This window comes from Procambarus clarkii, chromosome 49, assembly GCF_040958095.1.
Source record: "Procambarus clarkii isolate CNS0578487 chromosome 49, FALCON_Pclarkii_2.0, whole genome shotgun sequence".
Lineage (NCBI taxonomy): Eukaryota > Metazoa > Arthropoda > Malacostraca > Decapoda > Cambaridae > Procambarus > Procambarus clarkii.
The window spans coordinates 22,231,101-22,253,600 of NC_091198.1; the positions used below are offsets into that span (position 1 = coordinate 22,231,101).

Genomic DNA, 22,500 nt, shown 5'->3' on the forward strand with positions numbered 1-22,500 from the left:
AGCTGTTTTGATAACTGTATATTTTTATGGCCAACCATCTCATTATTAACAGCTGAGCTCTTAAGTAAGACTTTTGTCATTATTGACGTGAGGCATCTAAACTACGGCCTTCTTGCGTCATTACAGGCACCAGACCTCTGAACGTCGGTCTTTTGCGTCCTTACAGGCACCAGACCTCTGAACGTCGGTCTCTTGCGTCCTTACAGGCACCAGACCTCTGAACGTCGGTCTTTTGCGTCCTTACAGGCACCAGACCTCTAAACGTCGGTCTTTTGCGTCATTACAGGCACCAGACCTCTGAACGTCGGTCTTTTGCGTCCTTACAGGCACCAGACCTCTGAACGTCGGTCTCTTGCGTCCTTACAGGCACCAGACCTCTGAACGTCGGTCTTTTGCGTCATTACATGCACCAGACATCTGAACGTCGGTCTTTTGCGTCCTTACAGGCACCAGACCTCTGAACGTCGGTCTTTTGCGTCATTACAGGCACCAGACCTCTGAACGTCGGTATTTTGCGTCATTACAGGCACCAGACCTCTGAACTTTGGTCTTTTGCGTCATTACAGGCACCAGACCTCTGAACGTCGGTCTTTTGCGTCATTACAAGCTCCAGACCTCTGAACTTTGGTCTTTTGCGTCCTTACAGGCACCAGACATCTGAACTTTGGTCTTTTGCGTCATTACAGGCACCAGACCTCTGAACTTTGGTCTTTTGCGTCATTACAGGCACCAGACCTCTGAACTTTGGTCTTTTGCGTCATTACAGGCACCAGACCTCTGAACTTTGGTCTTTTGCGTCATTACAGGGAGCAGACCTCTGAACGTCGGTCTTTTGCGTCATTACAGGCACCAGACCTCTGAACTTTGGTCTTTTGCGTCATTACAGGCACCAGACCTCTGAACTTTGGTCTTTTGCGTCATTACAGGCACCAGACCTCTGAACTTTGGTCTTTTGCGTCATTACAGGCACCAGACCTCTGAACTTTGGTCTTTTGCGTCCTTACAAGCTCCAGACCTCTGAACTTTGGTCTTTTGCGTCATTACAAGCTCCAGACCTCTGAACTTTGGTCTTTTGCGTCATTACAAGCTCCAGACCTCTGAACTTTGGTCTTTTGCGTCCTTACAAGCTCCAGACCTCTGAACTTTGGTCTTTTGCGTCCTTACAAGCTCCAGACCTCTGAACTTTGGTCTTTTGCGTCCTTACAAGCTCCAGACCTCTGAACTTTGGTCTTTTGCGTCCTTACAAGCTCCAGACCTCTGAACTTTGGTCTTTTGCGTCCTTACAAGCTCCAGACCTCTGAACTTTGGTCTTTTGCGTCCTTACAAGCTCCAGACCTCTGAACTTTGGTCTTTTGCGTCCTTACAAGCTCCAGACCTCTGAACTTTGGTCTTTTGCGTCATTACAAGCTCCAGACCTCTGAAGTTTGGTCTTTTGTGTCATTGCAAACTCCAGACCTCTGAACTTTGATCTTATGGGACCACACCTAATGCTAAACCCCTGAAACATGCCGTTGCATTTTCAATAGCTAAAAGAGACACATAATATATGGTACAATTCCTGTTTATTGATGAATGTTTCAATCATGTTGCAAACTTGCAGCTATTGACTATCCCACCTGCAGTTTTTTGAAAAATGAGCGAAACGTTTTGTAATTATTCGGAATTCTAACTAGAAAATCCGATCAATAATGAAAAAAAAATATTACATACGATACATCAATCGTTACAAAAAATTATTTTTCATATAGAATTATCTCCAGATTATAATATTGTATAGTATAATGGTATTTAACTTTCTTTTTTCATCTCTGATGAGAACATGAGAACGCGAGAACATAAGAACATAATAAAATCACAGGAAGAACAGGAATTTAGGAGCATCGCTGCCAGCCTGTCCGTCAATCATGAACATTTTTATTTAAGCAAAAGTGCATTCAAACATATACAAGATACACGAAGATTGAATGATTCAGGGGCCAGGGGCCAGATTCACGAAGCAGTTACGTAAGCACTTACGAACCTGTGCATCTTTTCTTAATCTTTGGCGGCTTTGTTTACAATTATTAAACAGTTAATGAGCTCCGAAGCACCAGGAGGCTGTTTATAACAATAACAACAGTTTATTGGGAAGTTTTCATGCTTGTAAACTGTTTAATAAATGTACCCAAAGCCGTCAAAGATTGATTAAAGATGTACACGTTCGTAAGTACTTGTGTAACTGCTTCGTGAATCTGGCCCCAGATTTACGAAGCAGTTACGCAAGTACTTACGAACGAGTCCCCTCTTTCCTTAATCTTTGACGGTTTTCATCACATTTATTAAACAGTTTACAAGCAGGAAATCTTCCCAATCAACTGTTGTTATTGTTATAAACAGCCTCCTGGTGCTTCGGAGCTCATTAACTGTTTAAAAATTGTAAACAAAGCCTCCAAAGATTGAGAAAAGATGCACAGGTTCGTAAGTGCTTGCGTAACTGCTTCATGAATCTGGCACCAGGAGTTGGACAAGAACAATGCTTATAAAGCCAATAAAACGCATAAATTGACTGATATAGATTAATCCACCCAAGAGGTGGCACGGGCATGAATAACCCGTAAGAATTCATACGATGAACGCTTCGAATCCATTTTAAATCATCTCCCCCCCCCCTCCCCCTCCCCCTCCCGTCTCAATTCACCTACGCAATTCAGTCTGACAGCCTGTTATGTCCTTGTTGTCCCTAATACCAGCAGACAGACCATTGCAGTCATCAACAATATTATCTGCAGTGTTTTGGATATAGACAAACCGTATGTATCTGCCACATTTCTAATTACCTGCTGTCAAGGCCTTGACAGGTGATCAGTTTTTTTCGCTTGGAATGAGCTGGAGAACTGTCTGCTGGCCTCGGGGGAGAGACAGGCCAAACCTGGTCCCCTTGAGTGGCAGCCCTTTTTGAAGGTGTCAAGTCTTGGACTTGTCACCTTCAGAGAGATGTTTCGCTGTCAGGGAATGGCACCGTATTCTTGACACTGCTAAGTCTACCTGAACTGTTACAGTGTCAACTGTCAAGAGACATTGTCAGGGACACTGCTGAGTGGATGACTGGTACACTGTTGAGTGGGTGACTGGTACACTGTTCAGTGGGTGACTGGTACAGTGTTCAGTGGGTGACTGGTACAGTGTTCAGTGGGTGACTGGTACAGTGTTCAAGTTACAGACACACACTATAGGTAACCCAACAAGAACGTAAAAAACACAACCTATTTTGTCGAACTACAAACGTAGCAACCCAAGCAACCCACTTAACCCATAGAAGCCAATGCATAGTTACGCATACCACAGTGATACTAACGACGTACGTCAATATCACGGTGTTCTATTGTGCACCAATACGTCGGTTTTGAGGCGGTTGGGTCGACTCTATAAAAAATCCGATATGTTAGGAGAACAACTAATGATTGTTATGTACTTGTTCTTTGTTTATTTAAAAATGTTGTTCACCAGCCCAGTGCAACCCGGATACATAATTCGTCGCGTATCCGGATCCGGTACAGCAGTAATCGGTTGGGATACTCGTATCCTGCCGGTGTGAAGGGTCTGGTACGGACGTGGGAGATTTATGGCCGGAGGGTGTACGGGGCGTGCACACGCGCGCGCGCACACACACACACACACACACACACACACACACACACACACACACACACACACACACACACACACACACACACACACACACACACACACAACTACAGGGGTCTGTTAGCTGAGTGAACAGGACTCGTAATCCTGTGGCCCGGGTTCGATTCCCGGTGCCGGCAGAGACAAATGGGCAGAGTTTCTTTCACCCTGATGCCCCCTGTTACTTTGCAGTAAATAGGTACCTGGGAGTTAGGCAGCTGTTACGGGCTGCTTCCTGTGTGTGTGTGTGTGTGTACTCACCTAATTGTACTCACGTAATTGTGCTTGCGGGGGTTGAGCTTTGGCTCTTTGGTCCCGCCTCTCAACTGTCAATCAACTGATGTACAGGTTCCTGAGCCTACTGGGCTCTATCATATCTACATTTGAACCTGTGTATGGAGTCAGCCTCCACCACATCACTTCCTAGTGCATTCCATTTATTAACTACTCTGACACTGAAAAAATTCTTTCTAACGTCTCTGTGGCTCATCTGGGTACTAAGTTTCCACCTGTGTCCCCTTGTTCGTGTCCCACCCGTGCTGAAGAGTTTGTCTTTGTCCACTCTGTCAATTCCCCTGAGAATTTTGTAGGTGGTTATCATGTCTCCCCTTACTCTTCTGTTTTCCAGGGATGTGAGGTTCAGCTCCTTTAGCCTTTCCTCGTAGCTCAATCCTCTCAGTTCCGGGACGAGCCTGGTGGCATACCGCTGAATCTTCTCTAACTTTGTCTTGTGTTTAACTAGGTATGGACTCCAGGCTGGAGCTGCATACTCCAGGATTGGTCTTACATAAGTGGTATACAGGGTTCTGAAAGATTCTTTACACAAGTTTCTGAAGGCAGTTCTTATGTTGGCCAGTCTAGCATATGCCGCTGATGATATTCTTTTGATGTGGGCCTCTGGGGACAGGTTCGGTGTGATATCAACCCCCAGATCCTTCCCCAGATATGTGTGTGTGTGTGTGTGTTTGTATGTGTGTGTGTGTGTGTTTGTGTGTGTGTGTGTGTTTGTGTGTGTGTGTGTGTGTGTGTGTGTGTGTGTGTGTGTGTGTGTGTGTGTGTGTGTGTGTGTGTGTGTGTTAGAGAGAAATATGAGGATAAGGAGCTGGGATATAAGAACAAGGAGCTGGGATATGAGGATAAGGAGCTCGGATATGGGGATAAGGAGCTGGCATATGAGAATAAGAAGCTGGGATATGAGGATAAGGAGCTGGGATATAAGAACAAAGAGCTGGGATATGAGGATAGAGCGAAGAAAAGACGCCTACCCAATCGGACCATCGGGGATCGAACACAACCCTGAAAGAGGCGGTGCCCACGCTGGTACAGCCAACCCATGGAGGTGGGCTCTGGCGGGGATAGAGAGGTTAGATAAGGATATCAGGTGCTCGAGTACAAACACACACCGCAGGAACGATACCCAACCACTGGGCACATTGCAGGATCGAACCCTGACTCTGAAAGCAGCGAAGCTGGAGCTGTGTCGACCTCGCTTTTTTTTGATTGATGAGAATATATATTTCCATTTATTGGACATTTTAATTTAACCAGAATACGAATATATATATATATATATATATATATATATATATATATATATATATATATATATATATATATATATATATATGTCGTACCTAGTAGCCAGAACTCACTTTTTGGCCTACTATGCAAGGCCCGATTTGCCTAATAAGCCAAGTTTTCCTGAATTAATATATTTTTTCTAATTTTTTTCATATGAAATGATAAAGCTACCCATTTCATTATGTATGAGGTCATTTTTTTTTTATTGGAGTTAAAATTAACGTAGATATATGACCGAACCTAACCAACCCTACCTAACCTAACCTAACCTATCTTTATAGGTTAGGTTTGGTTAGGTAGCCCAAAAAGGTAGGTTAGGTTAGGTTAGGTAGGTCAGGTAGTCGAAAAACAATTAATTCATGAAAACTTGGCTTATTAGGCAAATCGGGCCTTGCATAATAGGCTGAGAAGTGAGTTCTGGCTACTAGGTACGACATATATATATATATATATATATATATATATATATATATATATATATATATATATATATATATATATATATATATATATCTTGGATATGACGAGTATAATAAATCTGTCTGTCATATTTTTGTGACAGTCCCATTATACTTTTGTTGGTCTTGTCTATACAAGACCCCACAAAAGCATACATTTTTATATATATATATATACATTTTTCGTGTATAAAGAACGACCTTTAACAACGCTGAACTTATATTTCCCCCCCCCCCCCCTCCCCAAGCGTTGCGACACAGATAATGAAATGCGAGTGAATTAATACCACGATTGTAACATTTGCCAGGATGCTGTACGCTGTTTGCAGGTGAAAGGTTGTCGGAATTAACTCTACAAAAGGCTGGATATTGGACCACATATCACCGGCTTCAAAAACTCGTACGGAATACAGGAAATAGATAGGAGTAAACCATCACTCTTGAGAGCTGTAGTGGGAAGCATTTCAAGCGCAGCTCTCACTGTGGGGGAGGGGAGGGGGGGGGGAATTAAATGCATTATGTAAAGCAAACAGGCTGGTGGCTCACGCTGAAAGCGACGAATATACGCATTCGATATACCCTAGAAGTGGGGGGTATAATCTGTCAGCAGGGAGGGAATAATCTGTAAGGAGGGAGGGAATAATCTGTCAGCAGGGAGGGTATAATCTGTCAGCAGGGAGGGAATAATCTGTCAGCAGGGAGGGTATAATCTGTCAGCAGGGAGGGAATAATCTGTCAGCAGGGAGGGTATAATCTGTCAGCAGGGAAGAAATACGCTGTCAGAAAAAACATCGCAGGAATACACTGTCACTTTCCAGTGACCAAGAACATGTCATGATCGTGAAAGACAGTGACTTACCCAATATGCCGAGACGGTAGTTGATAGTGACGACAATGACTCGTCCCAGAGCGGCGAGGACGGACCCGTCGTACAGGCTGGACGACCCCCACTCGTACGACTCCCCGTGGACGAACACCACCACGGGGTAGGCCGCCGTCAACCTGTCTGTTAGGGAGAAACGACAAGACTTAATCACTCAGGTACGACCACTCACCTCAGTTCATTGTGCTGTATCATTGATCAGGTCATCAACTCACTCCCTAAATCTAATCTTTGCCACTATCACCCACTGCATGGGAATGGGGCTCCCCATCGCTACTCATAGGATATGTATGGTGCCCATCACCGCTCACAGGATATGTATGGGCCCCCATCACCACCGACAGGATATGTATGGGGCCCATCACCACCCACAGGATATGTATGGGTCCCCATCACCACCCACAGGATATGTATGGGTCCCCATCACCACCCACAGGATATGTATGGGCCCCCATCACCCCCCACAGGATATGTATGGGCCCCATCACCCCTCACAAGATATGTATAAGACCGTAGCTCTATTGCTCGAGCTATTGTAGATGACAACTATATTTATTACATTATTTCTAAGTGCATACGAATGATTCACCCCTCTTCCGTAGGTTCGAACCCTCATCACGGCCCTTGTGGATTTGTTCATTAGATTCCTCCCTTCGTTTGTCCGCTCTCAACGCACAAGGAGGAGGAGGCTCTCAGCACCTCACCTTCTCCACCACCAACAACTCACAGCCCTCAGTGCCCTTTCTTCAGGTCCCAGGGGCTGCCCTCAGCGCCCTAAATCGAGGCCAGACTTCAACAAATATCTCTACACTACGAACCCTCACACCGGTGACGCTCCCTCGCTAAAATACACCCTTTTCCACCTCCGACTATCATCTTTTTTGGGGGGTTGTGAAGGCAATTTCTCTTGCAGTCTTTGCATCACATTCTTGCTTTGGCTCCTGGCTCCCTAAACGGTTCGGTTTTTATTTTTTGGGGGCCTCTTCTCCCTGCTCTAGTTCCTCTCTTCCATTCCCAGCCATTCTCTTGTGTGTTTATTTATATTCTCTCCGTTTCTCCTCTTTCCTAAGTGCTTCTCAGGCCAATATTAGTTAGCAATTCAATCTTCTCTCTCATCACTATCACCCTTCTATATCTATTTGTTCATCTTTCCTCTCTCTCTCTCTCTTTCTTTTACTCGTGAGTTCCCCTCTTCCCCTTTTTCCTCCTCCAGCAGACACGCCTCGGACCCCATACCTATTTTTCACCCTCTTCCAGCCATCCCTCCAAACGTTGCGGCGCTACTAATTACTGTGGCTGATCCATCATCGGTGGGCGGGGCCGGGGCTCAGGCAGCGCTCACTGAGATCATCAACTCTGCTCGCTCAATATCCGGCTTGATCCTAGACAACTCTGCTCGCTCAATATCCGGCTTGATCCTAGTTTACAACCGGTTTGGTCAATACTCGCCTTGATCCTAGGTTTCAATATCCGGCTTGATCCTAGTTTACATCCGGCCGCTCAATACCCGGCTTGATACTACTTTACAACCCCCTCTCCCTACTCAACGACAATCCTCCCCCCTTCCCCCACTCAATCATCAAAACCTACTCATTCAATTCCTCGTCTAGATCCTCAACCCCTCCCTCCACCTCGTCCTCAACCCTCATCATCAACCCGTGGTCCTTCAACTCCCAGCTCCATCCTAGTCTACTGCCACCAGATTTTACTCTATCTTCTCGCACAGAGAGATATTAACTAGAACGGAAGGCCACGAATGGGGACATATAACGTCTAATGATTCAACAGCTCTGTAATTAATGTATTATAAGATACAAGGCTGCCCCTCTCTGTCGGGGGAGTTAATTGGCAAGCAAATTTTGGACAGACAGACAGGCAGGCATTCTCTCTTATATCATATAAATATATCAAGTCTGTATGCAAATATATTGACATCAATAGACATTATAAGGGGACAAGAATGCCAGATATATCTGTTATTATATCCAATATATCATTAGATATATTATAGTGTAATTATGGCTATTAAATACATGCCTAATATATCATTAGATATATTATAGTTTTGTTATGGCTATTAAATACATGTCTAATATATCATTAGATATATTATAGCGTTGTTATGGCTATTAAACACATATATCAGGGAGCCTGCCCTATTCTCGGAGTTGACATTACCATAAGGCCATTATCATTATAGTAGAGCATGCCCTCTGCAGGTTCCCAGAACACTTGTCTGACTATAGAGGCAAGATGAGGAGAGCTCTCACGGTACCCAAGTGCTCAGTGGTGCTCTATTAGGTGGTGCTCTCTGGTGCTCTATGGTGAGGTGGTGTTCACTGGTGATATACAATATCCAGGTATCTGTTCACAAATAACTTGTGAACGTGAGTGAACATATATATATTTCACTATCTTCAGTCTATTGTTAGCTTATCAGGGTATAAATGAGCAGAAAAGACCGAGGCAAAACAAACTTAAACAAGCAACAAAAGAGGGGAAAGACAAATGGTTTTTAGAGTGCAACCCAAGAAAATGTAAAGTTATTAGAATAAGGAAATGGTAAATTAGACAGTGCAATACAACAAAATGATTATCAAAAATAACAGACAGACACCACTCAACAGACAACAGACAGGCACCACACAACAGACAACAGCCAGGTACCACACAACAGACAACAGACAGGTACCACACAACAGACAGGCACCACACAACAGACAACAGACAGGCACCACACAACAGACAACAGACAGGTACCACACAACAGACAACAGACAGGTACCACACAACAGACAGGCACCACACAACAGACAACAGACAGGTACCACACAACAGACAACAGACAGGCACCACACAACAGACAACAGACAGGCACCACACAACAGACAACAGACAGGCACCACACAACAGACAGGCACCACACAACAGACAACAGACAGGTACCACACAACAGACAGGCACCACACAACAGACAACAGACAGGCACCACACAACAGACAACAGACAGGTACCACACAACAGACAGGCACCACACAACAGACAACAGACAGGCACCACACAACAGACAACAGAAAGGCACCACACAACAGACAACAGACAGGCACCACACAACAGACAACAGACAGGCACCACACAACAGACAACAGACACCACACAACAGACAGGCACCACACAACAGACAACAGACAGGTACCACACAACAGACAACAGACAGGCACCACACAACAGACAACAGACACCACACAACAGACAGGCACCACACAACAGACAGGCACCACACAACAGACAACAGACACCACACAACAGACAGGCACCACACAACAGACAACAGACAGGCACCACACAACAGACAACAGACAGGCACCACCCAACAGACAACAGACAGGCACCACACAACAGACAACAGACAGGCACCACACAACAGACAACAGACAGGCACCACACAACAGACAACAGACAGGCACCACACAACAGACAACAGACACCACACAACAGACAGGCACCACACAACAGACAACAGACAGGTACCACACAACAGACAACAGACAGGCACCACACAACAGACAACAGACACCACACAACAGACAGGCACCACACAACAGACAGGCACCACACAACAGACAACAGACACCACACAACAGACAGGCACCACACAACAGACAACAGACAGGCACCACACAACAGACAACAGACAGGCACCACCCAACAGACAACAGACAGGCACCACACAACAGACAACAGACAGGCACCACACAACAGACAACAGACAGGCACCACACAACAGACAGGTACCACACAACAGACAACAGACAGGCACCACACAACAGACAGGTACCACACAACAGACAACAGATAGGCACCACACAACAGACAGGTACCACACAACAGACAACAGACAGGCACCACACAACAGACAGGCACCACACAACAGACAGGCACCACACAACAGACAACAGACAAGCACCACCCAACAGACAAAAGACAGGCACCACCCAACAGACAAACAGAACAACAATAACATCAGCAAACAGTTGCAACACAGACATTCCACAGACAGTCATCGCTGCAACACAGAGCGAAGGAGAGACATTAGAGACAACCCTTAAAAACTCCGTAGAGTGCAGAGCCATTAACAGAAACTAATGGCGGGGGTCGAACCTGTTCACTCCTCCGGTTGTGGTCAGGTCTAAACTGTAAACAGGCTGCCTCAGGCTGTCACTGCCTCCCCTCAGAATGCTGAGAGGTAGTGTTCACTCCGTCTATGATACCGTGAGAGGCAGTGTTCACTCAGTCGTCTATGCAAAGAAAGCAGTGTTCACTTAGTCGTCTATACAAAGAAAGCAGTGTTCACTCAGTCGTCTATACAAAGAAAGCAGTGTTCACTCAGTCGTCTATACAAAGAAAGCAGTGTTCACTCAGTCGTCTATACAAAGAAAGCAGTGTTCACTCAGTCGTCTATGCAAAGAAAGCAGTGTTCACTCAGTCGTCTATACAAAGAAAGCAGTGTTCACTCAGTCGTCTATACAAAGAAAGCAGTGTTCACTCAGTCGTCTATACAAAGAAAGCAGTGTTCACTCAGTCGTCTATACAAAGAAAGCAGTGTTCACTCAGTCGTCTATACAAAGAAAGCACTGTTCACTCAGTTATCTATTCAAACAAAGCAGTATACACTCAATCGTCTAAACAGAGAAAGCAATGTTCACTCAAGCGCTTTATACACTGTGAACTCCAAGGAACAAAAAGAAAAATACAAAATCTTACCCAAGATTTTAACATTTCTTCCCAATATAGTTTCAACAGGAAGAAATACACACTGGAAAACTCTCATTGGGTGTTTATCTGTCTTCGAGAAATCATTCACTCTCCTGTCTAACATTTGTGGCTGACAGTCTATTGAATAAGACTGAACAGTCTGTTGTTAGTCGTTGGTCCTGCAGCTTGATTGCAAAGGATTGCAGCTTGCTCTTGCAAATAATATCCCCATGGGCTGCTAAGGCTGAAGAATTGTGGTTTCTTGAACGTGGAAGATTGCCAGTTTTTTCGCTATCTTGATATCTTTAGCAGAATATACCTGGCGTTTGTTATATATATACCTGACGCCAGGTATATATATATATATATATATATATATATATATATATATATATATATATATATATATATACACTTGGTGAAGCTGACGAAGGAGCGCCTCCATTCACCACTACATACATAATACATATACGTGTCAATGTATACTACCTCAATGTATCATGTATCACTGAACAAAGGAATTCATCGCTAGGACATTTGTCAGCCTCGATTCCCCTTAAATTTCTCGACTTGTTCCGGATTGATGAGAAGCTCCACTATTGTAAAGCTGGAGGAGCCCCCCCTTTTTCAGTGGAGCTCTGCCAGCTCCTCCTCTACGCCACGGGGTGATTGGCACGCCGCTTTACCCCTTTTTATATTGCTTGCCACCTTTCATGGCGAATAATTGAATCCTAAAAAAAGAGGGGAAGGTAGAGGGGGAATGAAAAGTAAGGTATAGTGTGTATTAGCGTTCGAGCACTCTCACGAACTCATATTCTCACTCACTCGTTCACTCATGTACTCATTTTCGTTCCTTACACTGGTCGGTGTAACTAAAAGGAGGCCTGGTCGAGGATCGGGCCGTGGGGGACGCTAAGACCCGACATCACTTCAAGATAACCTCAAGATAATCTCAAGGGGTTAATGTACTCAAGGAAGGGACTTGAAAACCAAAGGTTGGCATTCCGTAAGGGAAACTATGAGGAGACTATGTGGCTTTATTGATGGTTGTTCCGTGTGGCTTTATTGATGGTGGTTCCGTATGGCTTTATTGATGGTTGTTCCGTGTGGCTTTATTGATGGTGGTTCCGTATGGCTTTATTGATGGTTGTTCCGTGTGGCTTTATTGATGGTGGTTCCGTGTGGCTTTATTGATGGTGGTTCCGTGTGGCTTTATTGATGGTGGTTCCGTGTGGCTTTATTGATGGTTGTTCCGTGTGGCTTTATTGATGGTTGTTCCGTGTGGCTTTATTGATGGTTGTTCCGTGTGGCTTTATTGATGGTTGTTCCGTGTGGCTTTATTGATGGTTGTTCCGTGTGGCTTTATTACTGGTTGTTCCGTGTGGCTTTATTACTGGTTGTTCCGTGTGGCTTTATTGATGGTTGTTCCGTGTGGCTTTATTACTGGTTGTTCCGTGTGGCTTTATTGACGGTTGTTCCGTGTGGCTTTATTACTGGTTGTTCCGTGTGGCTTTATTGACGGTTGTTCCGTGTGGCTTTATTACTGGTTGTTCCGTGTGGGTTTATTGATGGTTGTTCAGCGTGGCTTTATTACTGGTTGTTCCATGTGGCTTTATTACTGGTTGTTCCGTGTGGCTTTATTGACGGTTGTTCCGTGTGGCTTTATTGACGGTTGTTCCGTGTGGCTTTATTACTGGTTGTTCCGTGTGGCTTTATTGATGGTTGTTCAGCATGGCTTTATTACTGGTTGTTCCGTGTGACTTTATTGATGGTGGTTCCGTGTGGCTTTATTGATGGTGGTTCCGTGTGGCTTTATTGATGGTTGTTCCGTGTGGCTTTATTGATGGTTGTTCCGTGTGGCTTTATTGATGGTTGTTCCGTGTGGCTTTATTGATGGTTGTTCCGTGTGGCTTTATTGATGGTTGTTCCGTGTGGCTTTATTACTGGTTGTTCCGTGTGGCTTTATTACTGGTTGTTCCGTGTGGCTTTATTGATGGTTGTTCCGTGTGGCTTTATTACTGGTTGTTCCGTGTGGCTCTATTGATGGTTGTTCCGTGTGGCTTTATTACTGGTTGTTCCGTGTGGCTTTATTGACGGTTGTTCCGTGTGGCTTTATTGACGGTTGTTCCGTGTGGCTTTATTACTGGTTGTTCCGTGTGGCTTTATTGATGGTTGTTCAGCGTGGCTTTATTACTGGTTGTTCCATGTGGCTTTATTGATGGTTGTTCAGCATGGCTTTATTACTGGTTGTTCCGTGTGACTTTATTGATGATGGTTCCGTGTGGCTTTATTGATGGTGGTTCGTAATTCAATTTCAAAACTGCATTTCTGCTAAATTGATATTATTAATGCATATATTATTCATCCTCATCAACGGGAACAATTTCATAATTGCGCATTATACAGAATTTAATTGTCTGTATGTAGTTAATTCCCAGTATATCTTCAACAGCATTCTGTGTGCTTGAAAAACGTTGGACATGAGGCAGGACCAGAGGACACGGGTGGAAGCTGGAGACACAGATGAGGCAGGACCAGAGGACACGGGTGGAAGCTGGAGACACAGATGAGGCAGGACCAGAGGACACGGGTGGAAGCTGGAGACACAGATGAAGCAGGACCAGAGGACACGGGTGGAAGCTGGTGACACAGATGAGGCAGGACCAGAGGACACGGGTGGAAGCTGGAGACATAGATGAGGCAGGACCAGAGGACACGGGTGGAAGCTGGAGACACAGATGAGGCAGGACCAGAGGACACGGGTGGAAGCTGGTGACACAGATGAGGCAGGACCAGAGGACACGGGTGGAAGCTGGAGACACAGATGAGGCAGGACCAGAGGACACGGGTGGAAGCTGGAGACACAGATGAGGCAGGACCAGAGGACACGGGTGGAAGCTGGAGACACAGATGAGGCAGGACCAGAGGACACGGGTGGAAGCTGGTGACACAGATGAGGCAGGACCAGAGGACACGGGTGGAAGCTGGTGACACAGATGAGGCAGGACCAGAGGACACGGGTGGAAGCTGGTGACACAGATGAGGCAGGACCAGAGGACACGGGTGGAAGCTGGTGACACAGATGAGGCAGGACCAGAGGACACGGGTGGAAGCTGGTGACACAGATGAGGCAGGACCAGAGGACACGGGTGGAAGCTGGAGACACAGATGAGGCAGGACCAGAGGACACGGGTGGAAGCTGGAGACACAGATGAGGCAGGACCAGAGGACACGGGTGGAAGCTGGTGACACAGATGAGGCAGAACCAGAGGACACGGGTGGAAGCTGGAGACACAGATGAGGCAGGACCAGAGGACACGGGTGGAAGCTGGAGACACAGATGAGGCAGGACCAGAGGACACGGGTGGAAGCTGGAGACACAGATGAAGCAGGACCAGAGGACACAGGTGGAAGCTGGAGACACAGATGAGGCAGGACCAGAGGACACGGGTGGAAGCTGGAGACACAGATGAGGCAGGACCAGAGGACACGGGTGGAAGCTGGAGACACAGATGAAGCAGGACCAGAGGACACGGGTGGAAGCTGGAGACACAGATGAGGCAGGACCAGAGGACACGGGTGGAAGCTGGAGACACAGATGAAGCAGGACCAGAGGACACGGGTGGAAGCTGGTGACACAGATGAGGCAGGACCAGAGGACACGGGTGGAAGCTGGTGACACAGATGAGGCAGGACCAGAGGACACGGGTGGAAGCTGGAGACACAGATGAGGCAGGACCAGAGGACACGGGTGGAAGCTGGAGACACAGATGAAGCAGGACCAGAGGACACGGGTGGAAGCTGGAGACACAGATGAAGCAGGACCAGAGGACACGGGTGGAAGCTGGAGACACAGATGAGGCAGGACCAGAGGACACGGGTGGAAGCTGGAGACACAGATGAGGCAGGACCAGAGGACACGGGTGGAAGCTGGAGACACAGATGAAGCAGGACCAGAGGACACGGGTGGAAGCTGGAGACACAGATGAGGCAGGACCAGAGGACACGGGTGGAAGCTGGAGACACAGATGAGGCAGGACCAGAGGACACGGGTGGAAGCTGGAGACACAGATGAGGCAGGACCAGAGGACACGGGTGGAAGCTGGAGACACAGATGAAGCAGGACCAGAGGACACGGGTGGAAGCTGGAGACACAGATGAAGCAGGACCAGAGGACACGGGGTGACGCACTTAAAGACGCAAATGACCCGGACAGACATAAAAAAGCACCTTCAGTGAGTAAAGCAAATGGCCGCTCAGTAAAAGACAGGCCAGCAGGCGAACTCAATACTCAGCTTCAAAAGGAAACAAGACGAGAAACAGGTAAGGCTGAAAGTTATTGCATTAGCTGACCCGGAGATCGCCCTTGTTCGACCCTTGAAACACAGCTTCATGAACACACCATCACAAACAAAGACAGACAGACAGACAGACAGACTGACGGAAAGACAGACAGACAGACAGACAGACAGACAGACAGACAGACAGACAGACAGACAGACAGACAGACAGACAGACAGACAGACAGACAGACAGACAGACAGACTGACAGACAGAGAGACAGACAGACAGACAGACAGACAGACAGACAGACAGACAGAAAGACAGACAGACAGACAGACACTCTTCAACGCCGGTCACAGGATTACCATTGGCGCTCACCAAGCCTTCACGTTCCTCTTGGTTGATTAACAATGCAAAAATATCAAACAGCTAAGGAGGAGAAGTTCTCTTCCAGCAATGAAAGAGGAGAAAACTCAGTACCCAGGAAGTACCAACAGTGAAGGTGAGAACAGTACTCAGGAAGTACCAACAGTGAAGGTGAGAACAGTACCCAGGAAGTACCAACAGTGAAGGTGACAACAGTACCCAGGAAGTACCAACAGTGAAGGTGAGAACAGTACTCAGGAAGTACCAACAGTGAAGGTGACAACAGTACTCAGGAAGTACCAACAGTGAAGGTGAGAACAGTACTCAGGAAGTACCAACAGTGAAGGTGACAACAGTACTCAGGAAGTACCAACAGTGAAGGTGAGAACAGTACCCAGGAAGTACCAACAGTGAAGGTGAGAACAGTACCCAGGAAGTACCAACAGTGAAGGTGAGAACAGTACCCAGGAAGTACCAACAGTGAAATAAGACCAGTCGCAGTACCGCAGTACTCAGTACCACACAAAAAAAGAAAAATAGAACCAAAGGAAGAATCCGTGGTATAATAGGGCATGTATGGAAGCAAAGAAAAGGAACAAAAGGGCGTGGAAGAACTTCCGAAATAACAGAACACCAGAAAGCAGAGAGAGAGAGATAACAGAGAACCAGGAACGAGTATGTTAGTGTGAGAAGAGCAGCTAAGAGACAGTATGAAAATGATATAGCAAATAAAGCCAAGACCAAACCATAACTGCTCTACAGTCACTTCAGGAGGAAAACAAGAGTGAAGGAACAGGTGATAAAACTTAGAACGGGTGAGGACAGGTACACAGAGAATGACAAAGAGGTGTGTGAAGAACTCAACAAGAGGTTCCAGGAGGTCTTCACAGTAAAAACGAGGTGAAGTCCCTGAGCTAGGAGAGGTGACAGTACACCAGGAGACCTTGGGAGGGTTCGAAATTACCAGAGATGAGGTTCAGAGACATCTAGTGGATCTGGATTTGAGAAAGGCTGTTGGCCCGGAAGGATTCTCACCATGGGTATTGAAAGAGTGTGCAGGAGCGCTCTGCTTGCCACTCTTCATAGTGTATCACTGGGTATCCCGTGACTGGAGACGGGAGACGGGAGACGGGAGAAATTTGGAAGGCGGGTAATGTGGTCCCAATATACAAAAAGGGTGACAGACAAGAGGCACTGAACTACAGGCCAGGGTCCTTAACTTGTATACCATGCAAGGTGATGGAGAAGATCGTGAGAAAAACCTAGTAACACATCTGGAGAGAAGGAACTTCGTGACAAACCATCAACATGGGTTCAGGGAGGGTAAATCTTGCCTCACTGGCTTAATAGATTTCCACGATCAGGTGACAAAGATTGTCGCTCCAAGCAACAGCCTGCTGGACCAAGAGCTCTCACAAATGAAGTGAGAGTAGAGTAGAGTAGAGGAGTAGAAGAACTCACAGAACCCTATAAATCATGTATCATGCAGATATCAATCATTTTCTTGGACTGTCGAAAAGCCTTTGACACAGTACTCCATAAGAGGTTGATGCATAAGCTGGAGAGACAGGCAGGAGTAACTGATAGGGCGCTCCAGTGGATAAGGGAGTACCTAAGCAATAGGAAACAAAGAGTTACAGTGAGGGGTGAGACCTTAGGTTGCCGTGAAGTCACCAGTGGGGTCCCACAGGGCTCTGTACTCGGTCCTATCCTGTTTCTGATATACGTAAATGCTCTCCCAGAGGGTATAGACTCATTCATCTCAATGTTTGCCGACGATGCCAAAATTATGAGAAGGATTAAGACAGAGGAGGACAGCTTGAGGCTTGAAGAAGACCTAGACAATCTGAAGGAATGGTTCAAATGATGAATGGTTGTTAGAGTTTAACCCGAACAACTGTAATGTAATGAAGATAGGTGTAGGGAGCAGGAGGCCAGATACAAGGTACCATTTGGATGATGAAATTCTTCTAGAATCAGAGAGGGAGAAAAACCTGGGGGTTAATATCACGCCAGACCTGTCCTCTGAAACCCAAATCAAGAGGATAACATCAGCGGCATATGCCAGGTTGGTCAACATAAGAACGGCCCTTAGAAACTAGTGTAAGGAATCATTTAGAACCTTGTATACCACGTAAGTCAGTTCAATCCTGAAGTATACAGCTCCAGCATGGAATCCATATCTTGTCAAACATAAGACTATATTGCAGAAGGTTCAGAGATTTGCCACCAGACTAGTGCCCGAACTAAGGGGCATGAGCTATGGGGAGAGACTACGGGAATTAAACCTCAGGTCGCTGAAAGACAGAAGAGTTAAGGGGGACATGATCACAACATACCAGATTCTTAAAGGAATTGATAGAGAAGACCAAGACAGTTTATTTAACATAAGGGGCACACGTACTAGGGGACACAGGTGGAAATTGAGTGCCTAAATAAGCCAAAGGGACATAATATATTTTTAGTGTCAGAGTAGTTAATAAATGGAATGCATTAGGGGGTGATGTGGTGGAGGCTGACTCCATACACAGCTTCAATTGTAGATATGATAGAGCCCAAAAGGCTCAGGAACCTGTACACCAGTTGATTGACGGTTGAGAGGCGGTACCAAAGAGCCAGAGCTCAACCCCCGCAAGCACAACTAGGTGAGAACACGCACCCACACATACACACAGTATGTGTGTACTATATGTACTCACTGTATATATGTGTGTACTGTATGTACTTACTGTATGTGTGTAATGTGTACTGACTCACCTTCTCAACTTGGTGAGTAAGTAGATGAGTAGACACTCACACACCGTGAGTAAAATACATTATACATAATAATTAGCGTGTAAATTATGAATTTACTATATTGCAAAGTTTTCTCCCAGAGCGCTCAAGGTGAAGCATCATTAGAATAAGTTCCAAAATCTGTCAATACTAATTTACAATTTGTATATAAATATATATATATATATATATATATATATATATATATATATATATATATATATATATATATATATATATATATATATATATATATATATATATATATATATATATATATGACGTACCTAGTAGCCAGAACGCACTTCTCAGCCTACTATGCAAGGCCCGATTTGCCTAATAAGCCAAGTTTTCATGAACTAATGCTTTTTCGACTACCTAACCTACCTAACTTAACCTAACCTAACATTTTCGGCTACCTAACCTAACCTAACCTATAAAGATAGGTTAGGTTAGGTTAGGTAGGGTTGGTTAGGTTCGGTCATATTTCTACGTTAATTTTAACTCCAATAAAATTTTTTTAACCTCATACATAATGAAATGGGTAGCTTTATCATTTCATAAGAAAAAAATTAGAGAAAATATATTAATTCATGAAAACTTGGTTTATTAGGCAAATCGGGCCTTGCATAGTAGGCTGAGAAGTGCGTTCTGGCTACTAGGTACGACATATATATATATATATATATATATATATATATATATATATATATATATATATATATATATATATATATATATATATATATATATACACACACTATTACAACATGAATACTATTTGAAAGTGGAATTCATTTCTCTTTGATCTACCATGAGGTTATACATTTATTCATTAAATAATAAAATAAATGAATGAATTACCAAACACATGAATAATACATGGACAAGTATGTATGTTTGTGTAGAAAATCACTTAGCCGGCTTAAGGGAGGTGAAGCTCGGTTCTTGGGCTCCAACTCACGACCTTAAATCAATTTTGATGCAGGTTGCAAATTTCTTTGGATTTATGCACACATAAATCTACAGCTTAAGAGTCTCTAGGACACCAAGGAGAGATTTTATGAGATTCCTTTTGGTTCTTTCTTATAGTTTGACCTTGAGACTCATTCAGGTAATTTGAACTTGATGCTCATTCAGATATTTTAAGCTTGTGTACCTGTGTTCGTGTCTTTCCCTGTTTCCCTGTCAGAGTACCAGTCTTTTTTCTACCCTGTTAATTTCCCCGAGTATTTTGCATATTGGGATCATGTCTCCCCTGTTTCTCATACCTTTCCGCTAAGGGTCACGGCGGTAGCATACCTCTGGCCTCTTTCCTGCATGGTAGTATAGAGAAGAAAAAGTTAATTGCTATGAACATAAAGCAAGATTGAGGGCTTACATGAGTTTCATTGTTCATTAGGTGCAATAATGCGTTTCATGACGTCTTTGATGCGTTTACGTATAAGCGCATGTGCATTACTTCTTGTACTCCCTATTTGTGCTTGCGGGAGTTGAGTCTCAGCTCTTTGGTCCCGCCTCTCAACTGTCAATCAACTGGAGTATAGATTCCTGAGCCTACTGGGCGCTTCTCATATCTACATTTGAAACTGTGTATGGAGTCAGCCTCCACCACATCACTGATTAATGCATTCCATTTGTTAACTAATCTATCTGACACTGAAAAATATATTTTTAATATCTAAGTGGCTTATTTGGGTACTCAGTTTCTACTGTGTCTCCATGTGTGTGTGTGTGTGTGTGTGTGTGAGTGTGTGTGTGTGTGTGTGTGTGTGTGTGTGTGTGTGTGTGTGTATTTGCTATTTGTATCTGCAGAATCGAACTATTAGCTCTTGAACCCAGCCTTTCTAACCAATCTATTTCTCCTCTTTTATATCTACTACATATATTTCTCTCTAACACACGCACACACACACAACATACAAAGGATTTGGCTGTGACAAAGGCTATAGGCCCAGATGGAATCTTCCCTTGGATACTAAGGGAAGGAGCAGAAGCACTGTGCTTGCCACTCTCCATAGTGTATAACAAATCACTGATAATAGGGTAACTGCCAGAAATTTGGAAGACGGCTAATGTAGTCTCGATATACAAGAAGGGTGATAGACAGGAGGCACTGAACTACAGGCCAGTGTCCCTAACCTGCATACCATGCAAGCTGATGGAGAAGATTGTGCGGACAAAGCTAGTGGAACATCTGGAGTGAAGGAACTTTGTAACACAACATCAACATGGGTTCAGGGAAGGCAAGTACTACCTCACAGGATTAATTGAATTCTAAGACCAGGCAGCAAAAATCCGGCAAGAAAGAGAGGGGTGGGCAGACTGCATATTTTTGGATTGCCAGAAAGCCTTTGACACAGTACCACACAAAAGACTAGTGAAAAAGCTGGAGATGCAGACAAGAGTGAAAGGGAAGGTACTCCATTGAATAAGGGAGTACCTAAGCAACAGAAGACAGCCTCTCAGATTCTCAGAAGAGGTCTCAGATTGGCGAGACGTCACCAGTGGAGTCCCGCAGGGTTCAGTCCTTGAACCTATACTGTTTCTGATATATGTACATGATCTCCCAAAGGGTATAGAATCTTTCCTCTCACTATTTGCTGAAGATGCAAAAATTATGAGGAGGATTAAAACAGAGGATGATAGTAGGAGGCTACAAGAGGACCTAGACAGACTGAATGAATGGTCCAACAAATGGCTACTGAAGTTCAACCTGAGTAAATGTAAGATAATGAAACTAGGCGGTGGAAACAGGAGGCCAGACACAGGATTACAGAATGGGAAATTAAGTACTTCATGAAACTGACAGAGAAAGATCTAGGAGTTGATATCACACCAAACCTGTCTCCTGAAGCCCACATAAAAAAAATTACATCTGCGGCATACGCGAGGCTCGCTAACATTAGAACTGCTTTCAAGAACCTGTGTAAGGAATCATATGTATTCCACATATGTAAGACCAATCCTGGAGTATGCGGCCTCAGCATGGAGCCCGTACCTTGTCAAGCACAAGACGAAGCTGGAAAATGTTCAGAGGTATGCCACTAGGCTAGTCCCAGAATTAAGAGGCATGAGTTACGAGGATAGGCTGCGTGAAATGCACCTCACGACACTAGAAGACAGAAGAGTAAGGGGGGACATGATCATTATCTACAAAATTCTCAGAGGAATTGACAGGGTAGATAAGGATAAGCTTTTTAACACTGGTGGTACGCGAACAAAGGAACACAGGTGGAAACTGAGTACCCAAATGAGCCACAGGGACGTTAAAAAGAACTTTTTCAGTGTCAGAGTAGTTAACAGGTGGAATGCATTAGGCAGTGATGTGGTGGAGGCTGACTCCATACACAGTTTCAAGTGTAGATATGATAGGGCTCAGGAATCTGTACACCAGTTGATTGACAGTTGAGAGGCGGGACCAAAGAGCCAGAGCTCAACCCCTGCAAGCACAACTAGGTGAGTACACACATCCACAGGAAGCAGCTCGTAAAAGCTATCTAACTCCCACGTACCTATTTACTGCTAGGTGAACAGGGACATCAAGGTGAACGAAACTCTACCCACTTGTTTTCGCCTCCGTCGAGAATCGAACCCGGACCCTTAGGACTACGACTCCCGAGCGCTGTCCACTCAGCCGTCAGGCCCCCGTGTGTGCGTGTGCGTGCGTGTGTGGATATGTACCCAGAGCGTGTGGCAGGCCAGGACAGCTGCACCCTCCTCCTCCATGTCAAC

The 22,500-nt window shown here is 45.1% G+C and overlaps 1 protein-coding gene across 1 annotated transcript in view; it reads right to left on the reverse strand.

Annotated features, from left to right (window-relative positions):
* LOC123763241 (neuroligin-2-like) overlaps window positions 1–22,500 on the reverse strand; it is a 644,171-nt gene that overhangs the window by 154,391 nt on the left and 467,280 nt on the right. The window contains exon 2 of the mRNA XM_069303139.1: window positions 6,562–6,708. Within this exon, the coding sequence (XP_069159240.1) occupies window positions 6,562–6,708 (147 nt within the window). The remainder of the gene's footprint in view (window positions 1–6,561; window positions 6,709–22,500) is intronic.